The 18570-nt window shown below is 39.1% G+C and overlaps 2 protein-coding genes across 2 annotated transcripts in view; both read left to right on the top strand.

The window, feature by feature from the left end:
• slc16a10 (solute carrier family 16 member 10) overlaps positions 1-7898 on the top strand; it is a 44727-nt gene extending 36829 nt beyond the window's left edge. Inside the window, exons 5-6 of the mRNA XM_073493452.1 lie at positions 495-723; positions 4041-7898. Of these exons, the coding sequence (XP_073349553.1) occupies positions 495-723; positions 4041-4270 (459 nt within the window). The 3' untranslated portion in view covers positions 4271-7898. The remainder of the gene's footprint in view (positions 1-494; positions 724-4040) is intronic.
• A 1228-nt stretch (positions 7899-9126) lies between these two features.
• LOC141018469 (peptidase M20 domain-containing protein 2-like) lies at positions 9127-15439 on the top strand. The gene is made up of 7 exons (XM_073493453.1): positions 9127-11683; positions 12204-12352; positions 13574-13716; positions 13804-13958; positions 14036-14171; positions 14353-14460; positions 14855-15439. Exons 1-7 carry the CDS (start codon positions 11285-11287, stop codon positions 15034-15036), a joined length of 1272 nt encoding a protein of 423 aa, XP_073349554.1. The 5' UTR covers positions 9127-11284; the 3' UTR covers positions 15037-15439.
• The last annotated feature ends 3131 nt before the right edge of the window (positions 15440-18570 follow it).

The following is an 18570-nucleotide window of genomic DNA, read 5'->3' as shown; positions in this document are numbered from 1 at the left end:
GATGCTGGTTTGGTCCCCACTCTTCTATACTACTAACAACTAAGTGTCTGCCAATGACACACACTACTTTATCTCTTGTTCGCTTGCTGTAAACCGTCTCTCTGGCAGCCTTCCAGCTGCTGACAATCACATACAGACAGGGACATGCCTCTCCAGCAAACTGTGACAAAAAGGAATATTTCTGGTATTAACCTAAAGACCCTTGCTCTTCCTTTAATAATAAGGGACTATTACCAGGTCATTTAAACAGCACACACAGACATTATTATTGACTACATGAGATTTTAGTTGGACTTCCTCTTTTTACCCACTGAAAACTCTGAAACAGCAGTAAGCCGATCATCTGACAGTCATGTGATATGAAAACTCATCATTGCAACCTAAAGTTACAGGAAACTGTACCCTGATAGGAAGACTAAGAAAATAAAAAATGACAACGTAAAAATTAATAAACCAAAAAAGAACAGGTACACTCCTCTCTCTTGTCCTTTTAGGTGACTTCCTTCTTTGTCATTGGCCTGATGTCCATGATGATCCCACTGTGCAACATCTTCGGCGGGCTGATCGCCGTGTGCCTGCTCATGGGGCTGTTTGACGGCTGCTTCATCTGCATCATGGCCCCTATTGCCTTTGAGCTGGTCGGGGCTGAAGACGTGTCCCAGGCCATTGGCTTCCTGCTGGGTCTGATGTCCGTGCCCATGACTGTGGGACCTCCCATCGCAGGTAAAACAGTAGTCTCAATAATGTGTTAATGCTCTTAATAAGTCACAGATATATGTGATCTTGTCAACGTTCAAATTTGAATTAAGCATGGGGTAACGCTTTATAATAACCACCATTAATAAGTGGTACATTTATATTTAATCAAACAATAATTAATAGTTATTTCACTGTTAACAAAAAAATTAAATGCTTCACAAACCATTTATTAAGACATTAGTTATTGTAAAGTTGCAACTGATGTTTATAAACCTTAACAATTGCTTAATAAATAGTTTAGAAAACATTTAATTGTCTGTAAACAGTTAACTATGTATGTATATAGTTAACTAAACTTAAATTAAGTTTAATTGACTATACATTTAGCATTAATTAGTGATGGTCATGATAAAATTGTGCATGGTGGTGTTTAGACTTGTCTTGATTCCCTGAGCAATACACTAGTTTCCAGCTCCAGAGGTGCTGCTCTGTAGCCTACACTGACCTCTGACCTCTCACCTCTCTGTGGAGGCAAAACAGAAAACAACCTTCCCCTGCTGTGATCAACAGATACCTAACATAGAATTCAGAAAGAACAACACCTTTCACATCTACATGACAGTCATTGAAAAGCACTGGCACATTCCTCACAATAGTAAAATTCATTGTCATTAATCTTATGAATACATTATAAATATTGTCCATCTTATAATGAATAAATCACGTATCTGTCTTTGTAGTAAAATCGGTCCATAATTATTGTGAGTCTCTTTAATAATTTGCAATAAGGCCAAATGTGTTCTTCTTCTTTTGCTGTAGCAATACATTTATAAGATCTAATTAAAATTAAAATTAAAATATTAAAATATCTTATGTTAATAGAAGATGACTATCATTCCCTGCTATTTGCTTTCGAAGGTCTCACAAATAAAATGGCAAATTTAATGATTATACCGATTATACTTTGACCTCTGCCCTCTGATCCTGTAATGGCTGTCAGACAAAAAGCATTCCTGCAGCATTCTAAGCTGTCCTCTCTGTCCTGAGATACAAGTCCTCTTTTTATTCATAGGTCTTTTGCACCACCTACTGTTTGCTTTGGGACCTTGTAGTTGCTAAACAAAGGGGTGCAGATTGGAGGAACACACTGTATGCAAACAGTTGTGTCCATTTTCCATGGGAATGATTAACCTCTTCAACACTGGAATGCAACTGACTAAAGCTGCTCTGTGTAGGTTCACATCCCTTGATATAAATCAGTCAGTAACATGCACATCAGCTCATGTGAGCATCATGTGCAGAGTGTCTATAAGACAAAGCAGTCTTTTTCTTTTGATAGAGACTGTCTGTCTGTGTGCTTGTTATTAAACTTTACCCCTCCACAGAAGTCAGAGTCAGCTACACATGTTGCTGTTGCTCAAGAAAACTTTATCAGCTGAATACTTGCAGACAGGGCTAGAACTGCCCAAGTGACTCTCTCCAGAAATGCTTACACACATACAAGAACAACTGTGTTATTAGGAGGAACTGAGTTATGCAGGAACCGATGACATTTACATGCGTCATAGTAGCCCTATTACTGTGAAATCCATGTTTACATGCAGCAGGTCAGTATCAGCTGTGCTGTGGGCCACTGTGGACCCTGCCTTATATAGACTAGAGCAGAAAACTCAAATTCTTTTTTTTCCCTTACTGTTAAATAACTTATTGGAACCTTGCACTGAACTAAAAATGGTATACATTTTTACTTACATTTTTACTAGACACCTGGCAGTGCTGCATCTGTATGCACATTAGTTTCTAACAGTGCAAATCTTTTCTCCTCAAAAATAAGTTATTTAAACCTTGAACTAGACTTGCATTGGTAGTCTGTGTTCTTGGTGTTACACTGTGGTCGGGTTTACACTGATTATATTACTTGCCCACCGCCCCACCATCGTTCTGGTTTTTTAAAAATCAGTAGTCCGACAACAGACACTATGATTACAAACAGCCGGGTCTACTCCGTGCAGCAGCGGGGCCAGCAGCAGGGTCACAGCACAGAGTAACAGGAGTCACATTTGAAGACAGGGCCTCTGACCTTTTCTTTCATCTTGCTTTCACTGTGCTACTCTTACTATCTACAGACTTTGTGCTGTGCATGTGCACGTGTAAAAAGGCAATTAGAAATCCATTTCCGTCTTTCTCCAGAAAAAATCGCGGTGGGAAAATCAGGCTTCTCAATTTCCCCGATAATGGAAAACTTGGTCTCTCATTTAAGTGGTATTTAAAGAATAACTCCACCAATTTTCCACATTAATGTGTGTTTACAGGTCTTGGGGAGTACTACTGCATATGTGATGTAAATGTAGTGGAAAGTCTTTTGTGGCTGAAGAGGAAGCTGCATGTAATCTGATGAATTGCTCCCATTGATGTCACTCTGTGGCTAAGTTGCATTGTGGGTAATGTTTCACCATGTTTTGAAAAGCAGTCGACTGGTCTCCCGATTGCACTATAACACTGTTGGACTCATTATGGGCAATTTAAAAACACATGATCAAAACTGAGATATCACATTATTGATTCCATGCAAATTAATACAAACTCTGAATTTTAATATTTACTATATCGATGAGGTAATAATACAAACTCAGAAATATTTATCTTTTCCATAAGTGAATAAACCAGCTGTTCTCAGAGGGAAATAAGGTCCCAGAACACTGTTTGAAGCAAGAAAGGTGGCAGGGTCCGCCACATATAAACAAATTAACACAGGATAAGTTGTGTTGTCCTTTCAGGTCAGTTTGTTTATGTAGTTTGTTTAGGCACAAAAAAAATCAGTCAATGAAGATCTTTCTCTTCTGATTACAATTTTTCAAAACTACATAGTGCACCTTTGAAACCTGGTGCCTACATTACCCACAATGCAACTTAGCCACCAGCCAAAGCCTGTAAACACACTCAGTTACTACAGGTTACCTAAGTGCATGTCAAAGCTTTGTATGGGAGGTGTAAACATAGATATGAGCACCAGAGTGGAGGCCCTCTCCCATCAGCTTCCATTGAGTGCACGTTTACTGTCAGGATGTGTGAAATGGTTCTCCCCATTCAATCAGCATGATTGAAGTCCAAGAAGCAAAGAAGAAAAGAAGAAAAATCGACACACAAGTATCCTTCCAGTAGGCTCCAGTAAGGTCCGTGTTGTGATTATGGGTCAAAGCCTCAGGCCAAAAAACAACTGATAACGTGATCTCAATGTGTCACAAAGTAGCTGTTTCTCTTCTTGCAGAAAAAGGAGAATGTATGTGTATCTACCTTTATCTGAACCCCCCCCCCCTCTCTCTACCTCTGTCTGGTTACAGGTTTCCTGAGGGACAGACTGGGCAACTACGACGTGGCCTTCTACCTGGCAGGCATCCCCCCCATCATCGGAGGAGCCGTGCTGTGCCTGATACCCTGGGTGGAGGCCCGGCGCAAGAATAGGGAGAAGGAGGAGGCCCTGAGCAGGGATCAGGAAGTGAGTCAGAAGATGATCGAGCATGAGAAGGCTCAGGGAGACGCACAATGCAAAACTGGAGAGTCTGTCCTCTAAGAGCCCCGCTGAACAGACTGAACGAGAGACACATGGGGGTCAGACTGAGACTGCTGAATACTGAGATACAGTATTTGTGTTTTTAGCCAAGATTGTATTGACTGCCTTCTGTGGGAGAATGTCTGAAAATGCCAAAGTGATGAAACATATCAGATAGAGTCATAGATGAATGTGATCCTGAAGAACTATGCATTAGATTGTTTCAGTTAGACTGAACTAATCTTACAGCAGGCAAAACTTGAAGTTTTAACTAAAAATGGAGCAAACTGCACATTTCATATTTGTCACAAGGGAAAGAAAGCTAGCTGTATTAAAAATAACTGCAGCTTAATAGCTGCTGATTCAGTCTTAGCCAGTGTCTTTACAGAAACTAAACACTTTCAGATGGCATTCTTAAGGGAAAGGTGAATTTACATCATTCTTTACAATCAGTTTTTAACACTACCATATGTATAAGGAAACAAACTTGATTTAGCCTCAATCAATATCTTTGTTTTGCATCAGTGCAAAGCAAGGTGGTCTTTCTTCTTGAACCCGCCATCTTTATTGTCTCCAGTGTCCCCTTAGACAGAATTCTCCCTGTAACACCATCTTTAAACATGCCAAACTTGTAAATATTGGGGGGAAATCTGTTTTTAGTATTTTAAAGGAAGTATCTCCTCAGAGATGTGCTCTGAGGTCATGATTAGTATTAATCATGACTCTCTGGGATCATCTGAGCTGTAAAGGGAAACAGCTTTAAGCACAATGATTTTACATCTCCCAAACCAGCAGCTGTGTCCCCCAGGCTGGATGCAGAAAATCTGATCTTCCAAGGCTGGATTAGACCCTCAGGGGCCCAAAGGGTCCAGGTTCACCATACTGCACCATAGCTTGTACTAATGCTGAATGCACCACTTAAGCACAGTATAAACTGAAATAATTGGGAGACACATTCATTGTTATATGGAATCCACATTTAAGGCCTTTATTATATAAGTTCATATCATTCTGCTTTTAGAGGCTGCTTTTAACTGAACCACACACATGCCTGAGAAACTTTGACAGTGTTTCCGTGGCAAGTAATATCTATAAAGGAATAGTTTGACATTTTGGGGAATATGCTTATTCACTTCCTTGCCAACAGTTAGTTGAGAAATTTGATCCCACTCTCATATCTGTCCATTAAATTTTAACAACTGTCATTGGCCTGTTAGCTTAGCTTAGCACCAAGACTGGAAATGGGGAAACTGCTAGGCCTGATCTGTTCTGGATGTTCAGCTTCTCTAAAGCTAAGAAATTAGTGTGATAATAATGATTTTTTATCTCATGTGTATAATCCAAAAAAACAATTAATGTAAAAAACACAAGTTGTGGTTTTAGAAGGGTGCAATAAGCACATTTCCCTAAATGTCAAATTATTCCTTACACAATAAAAACTCTTAGCCAGCACAAGTACAACTGCTTTCAGTTATGAACTTTGAACACTGATTCATAAGAAACATATTAACATTGTGTTTGTGTATGTCCAATTAATGAATTGACTGTAGTATTGACGTTAAGCAGTATTTTCTTTTTTAACAACCAGTGGTGAGACTTGTTTTTAAAAGTTGCTCTTTTTTCTATGCAATATGGTCCACTATTTTCTGCATATACTTTCATTGTGTGACATGAATTTATAATGTCATGCTTTTGGTTAAAGTGGAAAAAGCTCATATGCTTCCTCACATGAGGTTTGCCCAGTAGCTGACGCAGTCCAGGTCATAAAACACCCGTCACCGTGTCAGCAACAGATCACATGTGTGAATGGATGACCTCTTAAAGGGACTAAAAAAATACACAAAATACTGGTGCTTATGTAGTTTCTCACCACTTTAGTAAAAGGCTGATACACATTTACCTATAGTATCACTATTTGAAATGTAACTGAGGACTGGAGTTTGACTAATCATTGACTACGCCACAAGTAGTCAAGTGAAGTCAAGTTAATCATTAACTCTATGCCCAGTTCATCAACCTTTAGTAGAAAGGTTTGTTTTATGCATTCATATTGTATTTATTTTTTAGTTTGGTAACACATCATAATAACCATCATCAATAAATGGTACATTTATAGCTTATTAAACTTTAGTTAACAGTTATTTAAATAACTTTGGCTTTATAAACGAGTTATTAAGTAATTGTAAAGGTTTAAGGTTGCAAAGGTTGCAACTTTAAGGTAAAATAACCATTTATTAATGATGGTTATTATAACGTGTTACCTTTAGTCTTTGTGGAGAAAGTCATGCTGTAATTGACGGGCATTTGCCTAAAGCCTTGATTTCATTTACTGAAGACCAAAATGTACTGAATTTAAAATGGCAGAAAGTGTATTAATCCTGTTGTGTTGCTGTGACACGTCTCGTTAAAGCCTGCAGGTAGTGTCATCAAACCATCTGAACATGTTAGGAAGTGACTCATCAGTCCGTCACTGTTGACAGTGATAGATTGCTTTTGGAAAACTCAGAGACCTTTTGGAAAGCGGTGCACCAGCATTGAATTTCTATGGGTCAATGATGTTTCCTCTGCAGACCTGTGACACTGTCTACCTCAGATGTTGTAAAAGTGTAGAGCTCCGCCCCAGCCTGGACTATCCCACCACCCCTGTTTCTCCATCAGAGGCAGTCCAGCAGAGCAGTGTTCATGTTTGAGCAGTGTGACTGGAGAAATAAACTGAAACGTCTTTAAAAATGATTTAGCTGTTCAAGCTTTGCTCTTTAATGAAAAGCTTTTTTGTTTATGAAACAACAGCGTTTACATCTTTTTTCCTCTCTGAATATATATATTTTTGTTATGATTAAATCAGATCTGTTGCCTTTCAATTCCAGCCTATCTTTATAAATATCGGACTAGACTAGACTTTATTTTTACACTATATTCTTTTCCTCTATAGTGCTAGTTACCAATGAGAGCCCAAGGAATTTCTTGTCAAAGAAATTTGTACCTCTGAATTTTGATTGTAAATCTCTTTGCCATCTAAATGTTTTATTATGCTTAATCGTTGTTTTACTCACTAATTTAATTTAGTCATTGCCTCATACCTGCTGGCATCCAAAGATACACTTTGAAAAAAGCTTCTAAAAATTGCATGATTTATTTTTATTTAGTCCTGGCTTTAGACCACATGTTTAGACAAACTGCCTTATTAAATTGTCTGTCATTGTGTCTACAGAGGCTTTATGTGGCAAATAGGAGTTTTTGATAAGCATATCTGTTGTATTGAATTCTATTGTTAATCTGTCATTATTTTGGCTCTCTTCCATCTAATCCAGCTCCTGGCTTTCTTCAGAATATCTGTATGTATGTATTTTGACTTTGCTGCAAATACAGATGAAGATTTGTAAAACCTTGCTGCAAGAAAGGCATCTTTGCTACGTTCATCCTATTGATACATCATTTTTGTCTTAACTTCTCTTCACTTATTGCTTAGTTTTGTTTTATTCATACTTCTCTTGAGTACCTGAACTGTTTTCTACTAAAATATGACTTTTCCTGTCTTTCCTATCTGCTGCAGGTCTTCTGGTGACCTGTAGTATATGCAATGTAATACTATGTAAACACAATCAGATTTCAACATTTTCAAGACAGTAAAAAGAGATGTTTGAATTTTTCTGTGACTACCCCCTAATTTATCTTTCCATGTTTGTGGCTGGTACAGTCTGAGCACGGTGATACTTTCACAGATAGTTGGAAGGTTAAAAAGATATTCCTGTGTGGCAAGTATGCTTACTTTCTGCTGCCAGACATACTCACAGTTCACTTTGCTTTAGAGCATTTGCCTTAAAACAGAACATGATGAACGAGAAATATTTGGCTTCAAACTTCAAATGTGAAACATTAACCTGCCACTTCTTCACAGTCTCGATGAATGTGTGAACTGTGAATGACCTGCTTCTTTAGGAGCCCTTCAGGAGCTCCTAAAGAAACAGGTACTTATTTCGGAAGCAGGATTTGTAAGCAGTCTGGGAGAAAGTGCTGCCTGAGGCGCTTAATTTAGGGAACAAATATTCTCAATGTATGTGGCCGTCCAGGAGATAATGATTCACCTATACGGGGATATCCAAGGGTTCTTGACAGACGGCTCTAAAGAGTTTTCATCAACAATGTTTCACTAGAAAATGCATTTCTTGCAGAAATTGTGTGTTAATGATAACATCTGAAATAAATAGCAAAGACAGACAGAAATCTGAAGCCAAAGTGTATTTCATTGCACTTCTGAAAAACCTGGAAACTGAAATGTGAAAAAGACAAAGTTGGAACCTGAACTGTATTACCTACAGAAGCTCAGAGCTGAAATACATAGCTAAAAAAATACAAGATAACTGAAAACAATTGCCTGAAAAGGCTTAAAGAAGAAATGTTGTATTAATAAAAAATAATTGCAATTGCTAAACAAGGCATGGCCCTAAAGAGCTGAAATATATTGCCTGGAAGGAAGGTGTCAGTTTGAAGTGTAAGTATTTTTGTTAAATGAGTGTCTTACCTGTCCAAACGCACCATTTATTATTAAACTGTATTGTTTGTGAGACTGAAAAGAATGAAAACTGAATAATGTAAGTGTGACTTTAAGGAGGCTATTCAACTGGATCATGTTAGTAAAGACAGAACACATTAAAAAACCCATTATGATACTGGCAAAAAAATCAATTGAGTTATGACCAGCCTGTTGATATATGACATCCCCTTATTACAAGGTAAATTTATTGTCATTTTAAAAAACACAAGGGTTTAAATAACAAAACTATGTTTGCGTTAGGAGTGAAGCTGCTCTGTAGTCTGGTGGTACAGCAGCAGATACTTCTGTATCTGTTGTCAGATGGCAGCAGGGTGAACAGACTGTGGCTGGATGGGTGTTGTCTTTTAGTATCCATTCACTCTGTGCAGACATCTCACTTCACTGATGTCACTGATGCTCTGTAGATGGTACCAGTGATGTTCTGGTGGTTTTCATCACCCGCTGTAGAGCCTTCCTGTCCTGGGTCGTGCAAGATAGGCTCTCAGTGATGGTAATTCCAAGGAACTTAAAACTGGAACCATGGAAATGAAAAAGATAAAGGTCACTGATGATGCCACAGGGGAAAATACCATAAAACACAAGATGATTTATAACATCTGTCAAGGAACAACAGTTGAAAATAATCCTTTGGCTTTAAATGGGCACATACTGTATACAGTGATGTTAAAATGTGCTATGTAAAAATAATGGTAAGGAACGACCTGAAAAGTATGATGATAATTAAGCCTTTCTTTGTTGCTTCATGTAGGTAATTTACAAAATATCCACTAGATGGCAGCATTTCCATGACAGATTTTACTATACTGTTACTGTACAATTTGAAAGAAAGGCAGAAAGAGGAGGAGGATGACGAGGAAGAGGATTGTACACTTTATAATAACCATCATTAATAAATGGTAAATTTATCGTTCTTTCACTGTTAACCAACTATGAAAAGCTTAATAAACCATTTATTAAGCAAATGTAAAGGTTTATTAACATCAGTTGCAACTTTACAATAAACAATTGCTGAATAAATGGTTTATAAAGCATTTCATTGCTTGTTCACAGTGAAATAAGCAGCCATCCACCTGATTTATAATCATGGTGGTGGCCCTCACTTTCTGTTGGCATGTCATTAACTCAAATATTAAATAATTCCTAATCAGTTTAAAACTACGAAGCAAAACTGTCTTAATTTTTCTAAAGAAATGAAGGATTGATTTGAAGCACGGTTTCCCTCATTGCAGGGCTATTTTTCTAGAGCTGCAGTTATTGACTGAAGACTTGAACTTGAGACAGACTTCAGTTACAAACATAAAGACTTGACTTGACTTTCCTGCTGTGACACTTGACTGACTTTGTCTTGACTTCAAACTTGAAGCCAAATACATTCAAATTTTAACCTAATAAAAATGTAACAAGATATGTATGTATCACCATTAACTCAGCTTTAAAAGGAAAACATTCATTGCTCAAGTGTGACTAAACCTGACTAACTCAGTTTGACTTAAAACACAGCTTTGACTGCAGAAACATGGCCCCATTTGGGGCTCCTATGACAAAAACCTACATTTGGTGCCTAGACACAGCCACAACATGAGGTGATAATGTCAGACCCACCATAGATGATATTTAACATAAGTGATGTAAATCACCAGATCAAATTTTCAACTAATCAAACTTTCCTGAAACAGAATCATGTACTTGAATGATTGGAGTGACTGTAATGAATAAAGTGACTCCAGTTTAGCATCTTTCACAGCTCTGACCTCCTAATTGAAAGTTATGTCACAAGAATCCAATTTATGATCAAACTTGTGTTGTAATATTGGAATTTCTCACTTCGAAACAATACCTTCAAAAATATTGATATTTGATACCATGTTCGATACTACGGAGAACATTGAGTGCAGCACTGTTTTGATTTGTATCAAAAGATAAATATAACAAGGTGTGTGCTGTGTGTTGTCATATCAATATTTTGATCTTTTTGACAACACTACCAAACACACCTCAAAGCTTTGCAAGAACTCCTTGAAGACGAAAGAAGACCAAGTAGTCCTGACTGCATGGACTGTCCTCCACATGTATCTATTCATATACTGTTATTGTAGCCCTGCTGATGTGTCTTTTTCTTTTTCTTCTTTTGCTTTTCTTTTTATATATTTTAAGGTGAAATAAAATGTTTGGTTAAAACAAATGTTTTTCACCAATGAGAGATTTTTTGCCCATAAATTGTGAAGCTGTCTCTCAAACTGCAGCTCAGTGACAGCAGCTTCATGTGAAGCTCACTAGTCAGGCTGCTTGGCTTCATTTCATACACTTCAGGCTATAACCTATACATTTGCTCTGTACACAGACCTTGTCAATAAAGCTTCGGGGAGGAAAAAACTGGAAGAGTCACATTGTGTCTTCAGTCCCGTCACGTGTTGCTGTGTGAACGTCTTCAGAAGTGCTGACGGTACCGAGCAGAACCTGCCTCCTGCAGACAGAACACGATGTGTGACAGAGCAGAGCTGCTGCTGCAGCTGAAGCACAGAGTCGGCTGCTGTATAGATGGAGCCGGGCCGAGGCTCCACACACTCAGCCAGGACATATGGAGCTGTCCGGAGCTGGCTTATGAGGAAACCAAGGCTCATGACAGACTGGTCGCGTTCTTCAGTCAGGAGGAAGGCTGGACGATCGACAGTCACTTCAAACTAGAGACTGCCTTCAGGGCCACCTGGGGAGCTGCAGGCAGCGACGTGGTCAGCCTGGGTTTCCTGTGTGAGTACGACGCCCTGCCTGGTATCGGACACGCGTGTGGACACAACCTGATAGCTGAGGTCGGAGCTGCTGCGGCTCTGGGGCTCAGAGCTGTGCTGGAGGACACACAGGAGCTCCCGGTGCAGGTGCAGGTAGGACAGGGGAGACAGCAGGTTATCGTCTCAGTAAAATGAACATGGTAGCTAATAAACAGAATACAGCACAAACATAGAACACAAAAACAATAGGCAAAACGTTACATGGTTCTGTAGGACAGTCATACACAAGCACACACACTGGGCCTGAAGATCTGTAATCCCAAACTCCAAAGTTCTGACACTTTGTGCATGAAGTCAGTCAGTTGAGGACAACATTTCTTTAAGGAACTGATCCTCAGTCATAAACACAGGAAAGAAAACAATTTAGATCAGAATTAGAAAATGGATCACCTGAAGTTTTTCTCCCACTTTTTTTTCCCTATACAATTTTGCATCTTACAGTACAAGAAAAGAGCTTGCTCTTGGCCCGTGGTCCACCATTGGTCTACAGGGGCTGCAGGAATCAGCAAAAAAAAAAGAAAGTTCCTTTAAGAAAGAACACACTGTACGAGCAATTTACAGCTATTGATGACATCTCTGAGAGACTATAACTCACTGGTAATTATCTCTGCAGGTGACAGTGCTGGGGACACCAGCTGAGGAGGACGGTGGAGGTAAAATAGACCTGTTGAGGGAGGGAGTCTTTGATGATATGGATGTAGTGTTCATGGCCCACCCCCTGCAGGACGACGCTCCTTATCTCCCACTTGTGGCTGAACACGAGTAAGTCGAGGAATATTATCAAACTGGAGTTAAATGCTGGACTTGGACTTGTTGACCAGTACACACAGCTGTGTTATGGGAACAGTATACTTGAGATGGTACACTCAAGATGGTGCCCATTCATGGGAACAGGAAAAAAAAGGTTTCTCTCTTCCTGATGTTTATGTGTTGTGCAACCTACTAGGGATGTCCCGATCAGGTTTTTTTTACCCCGATCCCGATCTGAGTCATTTAATATTTAGTATCTGCCGATACCAAGTCCCGATCCGATACTTAGCCCTAACTAATATTTTCTTAGATAATACAGCTGCATTAAGAAAAAAATCACCTGCATCCAAGCTGTTCTTAATAGCTTTTTTTATTTTGTTGAAACAAAGTAAATACTTTCATATGGCTCTTTCTTATTCTGCATATCCTATTGCAACATTGGTTTTCATTAGTTTTTTTTTTTTTTTTTTTAAACAAAAACAACAAGTAAACAAAGTCAGTAACTAAACCCTGATCCCCTACCACAGAGGTGGGCTGGTTATCCAGAGCGATGAATTTAATAACCTTCCCTTTAATATTTGTGGCCATGTCGCTGACTCGAGGATATTTCTCTTTCCTTTTGAAAGTATCCACGAGTGTTTGTTGCTTCGGTTCCTTTGCCTGTATTGCTTAAGTGAACTCGTGTTTTTGTTTATGTGCCGTATCAAATTTGTAGTATTAATGCACCTATTTTGTTACCAGCTCACGAAACAGTCGTATTGCAGATGTTACGTGTTGCTGTTGGACTGCTTTCGCTTTCGCTTTCTAATTTGAAGTATTTCCACACTGCAGACATTTTATCCACAGGTTCTCCAGACTAACGTTACGAGCACGACTGCATTCTGCCACAAATTGTGCTCCGTTGACGACAGCTGACGTAAAAATAATCGGGCTTGGGTCCACGTTCAAAATTGCCGATCCCGATCAGTGAAAAAATGCCCATATCGGCCCGATCCCGATCCCGCAATCGGGATCGGGACATCCCTACAACCTACTACACATGGGCAGTAGTGCCTCTTCCCCTGAACTCACCCCTTACTGCTGCTCATAATTACCAATTACACCTTTAATGTCCATTGATATCGCAATAAAGACCAGCCCCGCTCTTCTGTCATGATCTGATGTTCTTCCAGACTTCCTGATTAAAGCAGAGCAGTAGAGAGACTGAAGTGTTGTTTGTCTCATGTTTTCCAGTGTGACTATAAAGTATCATGGTAAGGCCTCGCATGCCTCAGCCTACCCCTGGGAGGGAGTCAATGCACTGGACGCAGCTGTGCTGTGCTACAACAACCTGTCTGTGCTCCGACAGCAGATGAAGCCAGACTGGAGAGTTCATGGTGATCATCTGATGAACCTTTTGTAGTCATGTGTTGCTATGGTACTAAGTTTAGTAAGCTTGGATTAAATCATGTTGTGTTGTGCAGGTATCATAAAGCATGGTGGTGTGAAACCAAACATCATCCCTGCCTACACTGAGCTGGAGTACTATCTGAGAACCCCGTCACGTGCTGAGCTTCAAGTCCTGAAGGGAAAAGCTGAGATGTGTTTTAGATCAGCTGCTGTAGCAACTGGCTGTGAGGTAAAAGAACACATGACGTGTTATACCAAGAGCGTCAGCTGATTTACCCTGACACTCATTGTTATTTTCCTTCTCAGGTGGAAGTGGAGTATGCAAGAAATGCTTTTGACAACATATTGCGAAATAAAACACTAGAAGATTTGTATGAGGATAATGGCAAGGCTCTGGGGATGGAATTCACCACAGATGAAGAAGTCCTCAACAATGCTTCTGGTGAGAGGATGTGACATCCTGTGACACTCAAACACAAACATTGTGTATTTAGATTCAGTAGTTGAAACATGAGTGAACTGCATCCCATTTATTTTACTGTGCGTCACAGTGAGCACTCTACAACTGTATAATACAACTCAGTGTGTGTGATGTCAAGTTTTCCTGTCTCTGTTATCTGCAGGCTCTACAGATTTTGGCAATGTGTCGTTTGCAGTTCCTGGGATCCATCCATACTTCTACATTGGTTCTAAGGCCCTGAACCACACAGAGGAATACACTGTAGCCTCTGGTATGTCAAGGAGATACACCTGTGATTTAGTAAATCTCATTGTTAATGGATAAATCCAGTTTATTACAATTTGGGTCTTGGGGTGTTGTTGATCAAAACCCCAAGACCATCATGCACAGATCAGTGTAAAGGTACTGGAACTACGCTGAAACCTGATGGAGCGTTCACACTGAATGCAAATTTTCACCTAATATGAGTTTGATCTCAGGAACATTTGCAACTATTCACCCCCAAATAGCCACAATACTTTACTGTACATTAGCCTTTAGACGGGATGCTTGTACATGTTTCTTATGTCTTTGTCCCTTCTTTCTCTTTTTCCATTGCTATTTTATAAATCAGCAAAGACAAGTTAGGATCATGTTTGAAATATGTGTTGGTGTGTATAATGCAGGTGATGACCGAGCTCAGTTCTTTACTCTGAGGACAGCGAAGGCTCTGGCCATGACAGCCCTGGATGTGCTGCTTCATCCAGAGCTGCTGCAGAAGGTGAAGCAGGAGTTCACCGAGGCCAAACTGAAGGAGGACAGGAAGCTGGCAGGAGAGCACACAGAGCAGGCTGCTAAACGCTGTTGATGCAGGTGTAGAAGCTGCTGCTGCTCACCTCTGAGCTCCCTGCTCACTGACTGCACAGCAGACTCAGGGAAACTGTGGTTGGAGTCAAAGGCAGCATCCAGCATCCTTACCATGCTGATCAAAAGAAGAGAAATGATGATTCTTTGATTTAATTTTGAACATATATTTGATTGGGAAGTATTGTGGAGGCAGGCAGTTGAATGAAAATGCATTTGTTTTACAGAAAATATTAAATGTATTGCCATTTTCAACATTGTTTAACTTCCAGGTAAAAAAAAATAAGTTAAACAAAAAATCACCATGTTGACAAATGATTCTTAAATCTTTAGATCAACATTGTGTAGAAATGTTCATTTTTGTTTTGCAAACTTGTATCTTGAATTAAACATGTCTGTTACACTGATCCTACCCTCTCACTGACGTTACATAGTGTGGAAACATGTACCATCAGAATGATTTTGAAGCTGTTAATGTAATGTAAAAAAGTTACATAATGTTGCTTTCATGGACCCTTTCATCTCTGAATAGAATAGCATAATGACATATTGCTTCACTCTTCGATCTGTGTTGTTATAGGTTTGTTAAATAAGGTGACTCACAAGTTAAGAAGTCAAGGTAGCTTTATATTTTTTTTACAATCACATTACCTCAAAGAGCTTTACCATCTGCACAGCATACAAAAGCCTCTGTCTTTGATCTGTTCAGATCAGGGAAAAATCCACAAAGAGCCTTTCATGGGGAAAAACTCAGGAAGATCAACAGAGGAGAGATCTCTTTTTCAGACATGCTGCACACATCTCACTGTGGTGTGTTGCATGCGGGTATACTACTATGCTGATGTGGGGACGAAATATGTACTTTCATATTGTATGTTTTAATAAATATCTGTAAATATCATGTAGCAAAAAGATGTCCTGAATATCTTTAGTATACTGCTCTCTTTTTATGATCGCTCTGAATGCTTATAAACTGTTTCAAAAACTGTCTTCATTTATCTTATATTCTTTATTTAGGGTGACTATATCACATCTGTCCAGGCACACCTGATAAAAACTGCTGCACTTACAGCAATATGTATTACTATGCACCATCCCTGTTAAATAGACCAGTAAATAGAATACCACACTGTAATAATCAACCCAGTCATGGTGAGGAGAAGGCGGGTTGCAGCAGATGCTGTCATTGACCTCAGCCAGAGCCACTCTCCCAGTATGTGGACTGTCACATCAGAGACTTGGTATATACATTACCCTCTTACCTCAAAGACACTACAGACGTTTTGAACAAGTTGAAACTGTCTGACTTTCATGTGAACTCTAATGACCTATGCACTATGGATGTGTTCACAAAAATGGGCTTGATGCTATGTACTATTTCTTGAATCAAGGAGTGGAATCACATCCCTCAACTGAGTTTCTGTTATCTTTAAATAATGAGGTGTTATTTTATGTTTCAAGATCAATACTATCTTCGACTTCGAGGCTCTGCTATGGGATCAGCAGAAGCTCCAAATTATGCTAGTCTGTTTATGGGGAAGTTTGAGTTGGACTTTATTTATAACAACAATCCTTATTCTAGGTTTATTAAAAGCTATTGGAGGTACACAGATGACTTATTTTTCATTTGGAGTGGAGATACAAAAGATTTAAATGAGTTCCATACTCTCATTAATTCAAGAGTGGAGTCTATAAAATTCACATTGTGTTATGATCTTGAGTATATTTAATTTTTGGATGTTTTGGTGAAAAAAGGGAATTGTCTTCAGACTGAAATGTATAAAAAGGAGACTGACAGAAATACTTTCCTTCAGTTTGATAGTTATCATCCACCGGCTTTAAAGAGAAGTCTTCCATACAGTCAGCTACTAAGATTAAGATGCATTTGCAATTCTGATGAATCTTTTGAGCAGCATGCTAAAGATCTTTGTAAAACAAATTTAAGATGAACAGAGTACGCCAAGTTCAACAGTGTGATGTACTCTCATCTAGGTCAAGAGACACGTCTTCTCAGGGTCCTACATTTGTATCCACCTACAGTCCTATATACAAGTTTGTTAAACAGGTAGTGAGTCGACATTGGCACATTTGAAAAGTGATCCTTACGTTGCTAGCTCATTTCAAGCTCTGCCTAGATATTTTTATAAACAGGCAAATCTGACTTGACTAAATTACCCTTCATGTTCGAAGACTAAGAGGCCTACTCATCATTTTTTGTCTCAGATCCCCATCGTTAATTTCCCTTGTCATAACTGTGTACACTGTTATTCTATGATCAAGGGGAATCATTTTAACCATCCAAGGACAGGTGTCGACATTAAGGTCAAGAGGAGAAATACATGTAACACTAAATATGTGGTTTACCTGTTAAAATGTCCATGTAATATTATGTAGGCAAAACGAAATGGGAGCTAAAAACCAGAATCTGTGAGCCTAAATGTTCTATTTGTAACTTCGATGTTAAATCATCAGTATCCAGGCACTTCAACAGTCATAACCAGTTTGAGTGAACTACATTATATGGGCATTGAGACAGTGAAAATGCCATGGAGAGGTGGTAACAGGGACAGAATCCTGCTCCAGAGAGAAGCCTATTGGCTACACTTCCTCCACACTCTGATTCCAAAGGGACTGAATGAGGAGACTGCATTTACTTGTTTCCTGTCATACAAACATGTGCTATGTTGTTTCTGTGATACAGTTAGGTGCTATTCTGTTGTGAGATTTTGTTTTGTTTGTATGAGACCCTGTGTGGTCCTTTGCTCTCCTTCAAAAGGATACAGCTCCTCCTATTGGAGTATATCTGTTGTGCAGAGTCGGATAACCTATAATTAGCACACCTGTGTAGTTTCACTGTGAATTTGCCAGAATACACGCTGAGAGAGGGGGTCTTGCCTAAAACACCTCGTACTGAAGCTATATACATGAGTTGAGCACATTGTTTCTTATTTGTATGAACCCTCAGCCTGATCTGCCCATCCCCATCTCCATGAATGAGGTTGATTAGCATCTGCTACGCTACAGTTTAAGTTTAAGTACACTGGACACCTTGTTTTCATATAACATTTACTTTACTTTACAATAAAGTCGAAGCAACAGTGAATTCTCCCTGGAATTGTTTATTGGAAGAAGGCTGCAGGTCTGACACACTGCACGCACTCTCTGTTTGGGATTTTCCTCGAAGCCCTCTAACATTTCCCTCTTGTTTTTACCAATGTTTTTGCCATTTTAATGTTTATGACCTGACTTAAGCCTGCCAGCAAGTGACCACAGTTCCAGACTGCGTTTCAACATTTCCAAGTGTGAAACCACTGAATAATTATGAGAGACAGTTTCCAGCTCTTTGTGGTGACCGAAACAGGCATTTTAACATGTTTTCCTAACCCAACCAAGTGTTTTTTTGTGCCTAAACCTAACCAGAGCATAAACAGTTAAATCAAAATTGGAAAGTGAATCTAAAAGAACTTTAAGTTTCAACATATACATGGTTTGAAGAAATGTACATTGCGAGCAGATATTCACTGAATGTTTGTATTTT

This window comes from Pagrus major, chromosome 22 (assembly GCF_040436345.1).
Source record: "Pagrus major chromosome 22, Pma_NU_1.0".
In the NCBI taxonomy this organism is placed as follows: domain Eukaryota; kingdom Metazoa; phylum Chordata; class Actinopteri; order Spariformes; family Sparidae; genus Pagrus; species Pagrus major.
Note: the sequence above shows the minus strand (reverse complement) of the source record. Positions and strands in the feature narration are given on the sequence as shown.

Excerpts from the sequence above, each read along its gene's own strand:
- LOC141018469 (XM_073493453.1), top strand. The coding sequence starts at position 11,285 with ATGTGTGACAGAGCAGAGCTGCTGCTGCAGCTGAAGCACAGAGTCGGC. Across the intron at positions 13,959-14,035 it reads CTGTAGCAACTGGCTGTGAG|GTGGAAGTGGAGTATGCAAG; the intron begins GTAAAAGAACAC and ends TTTCCTTCTCAG. Across the intron at positions 14,172-14,352 it reads AGTCCTCAACAATGCTTCTG|GCTCTACAGATTTTGGCAAT; the intron begins GTGAGAGGATGT and ends TGTTATCTGCAG.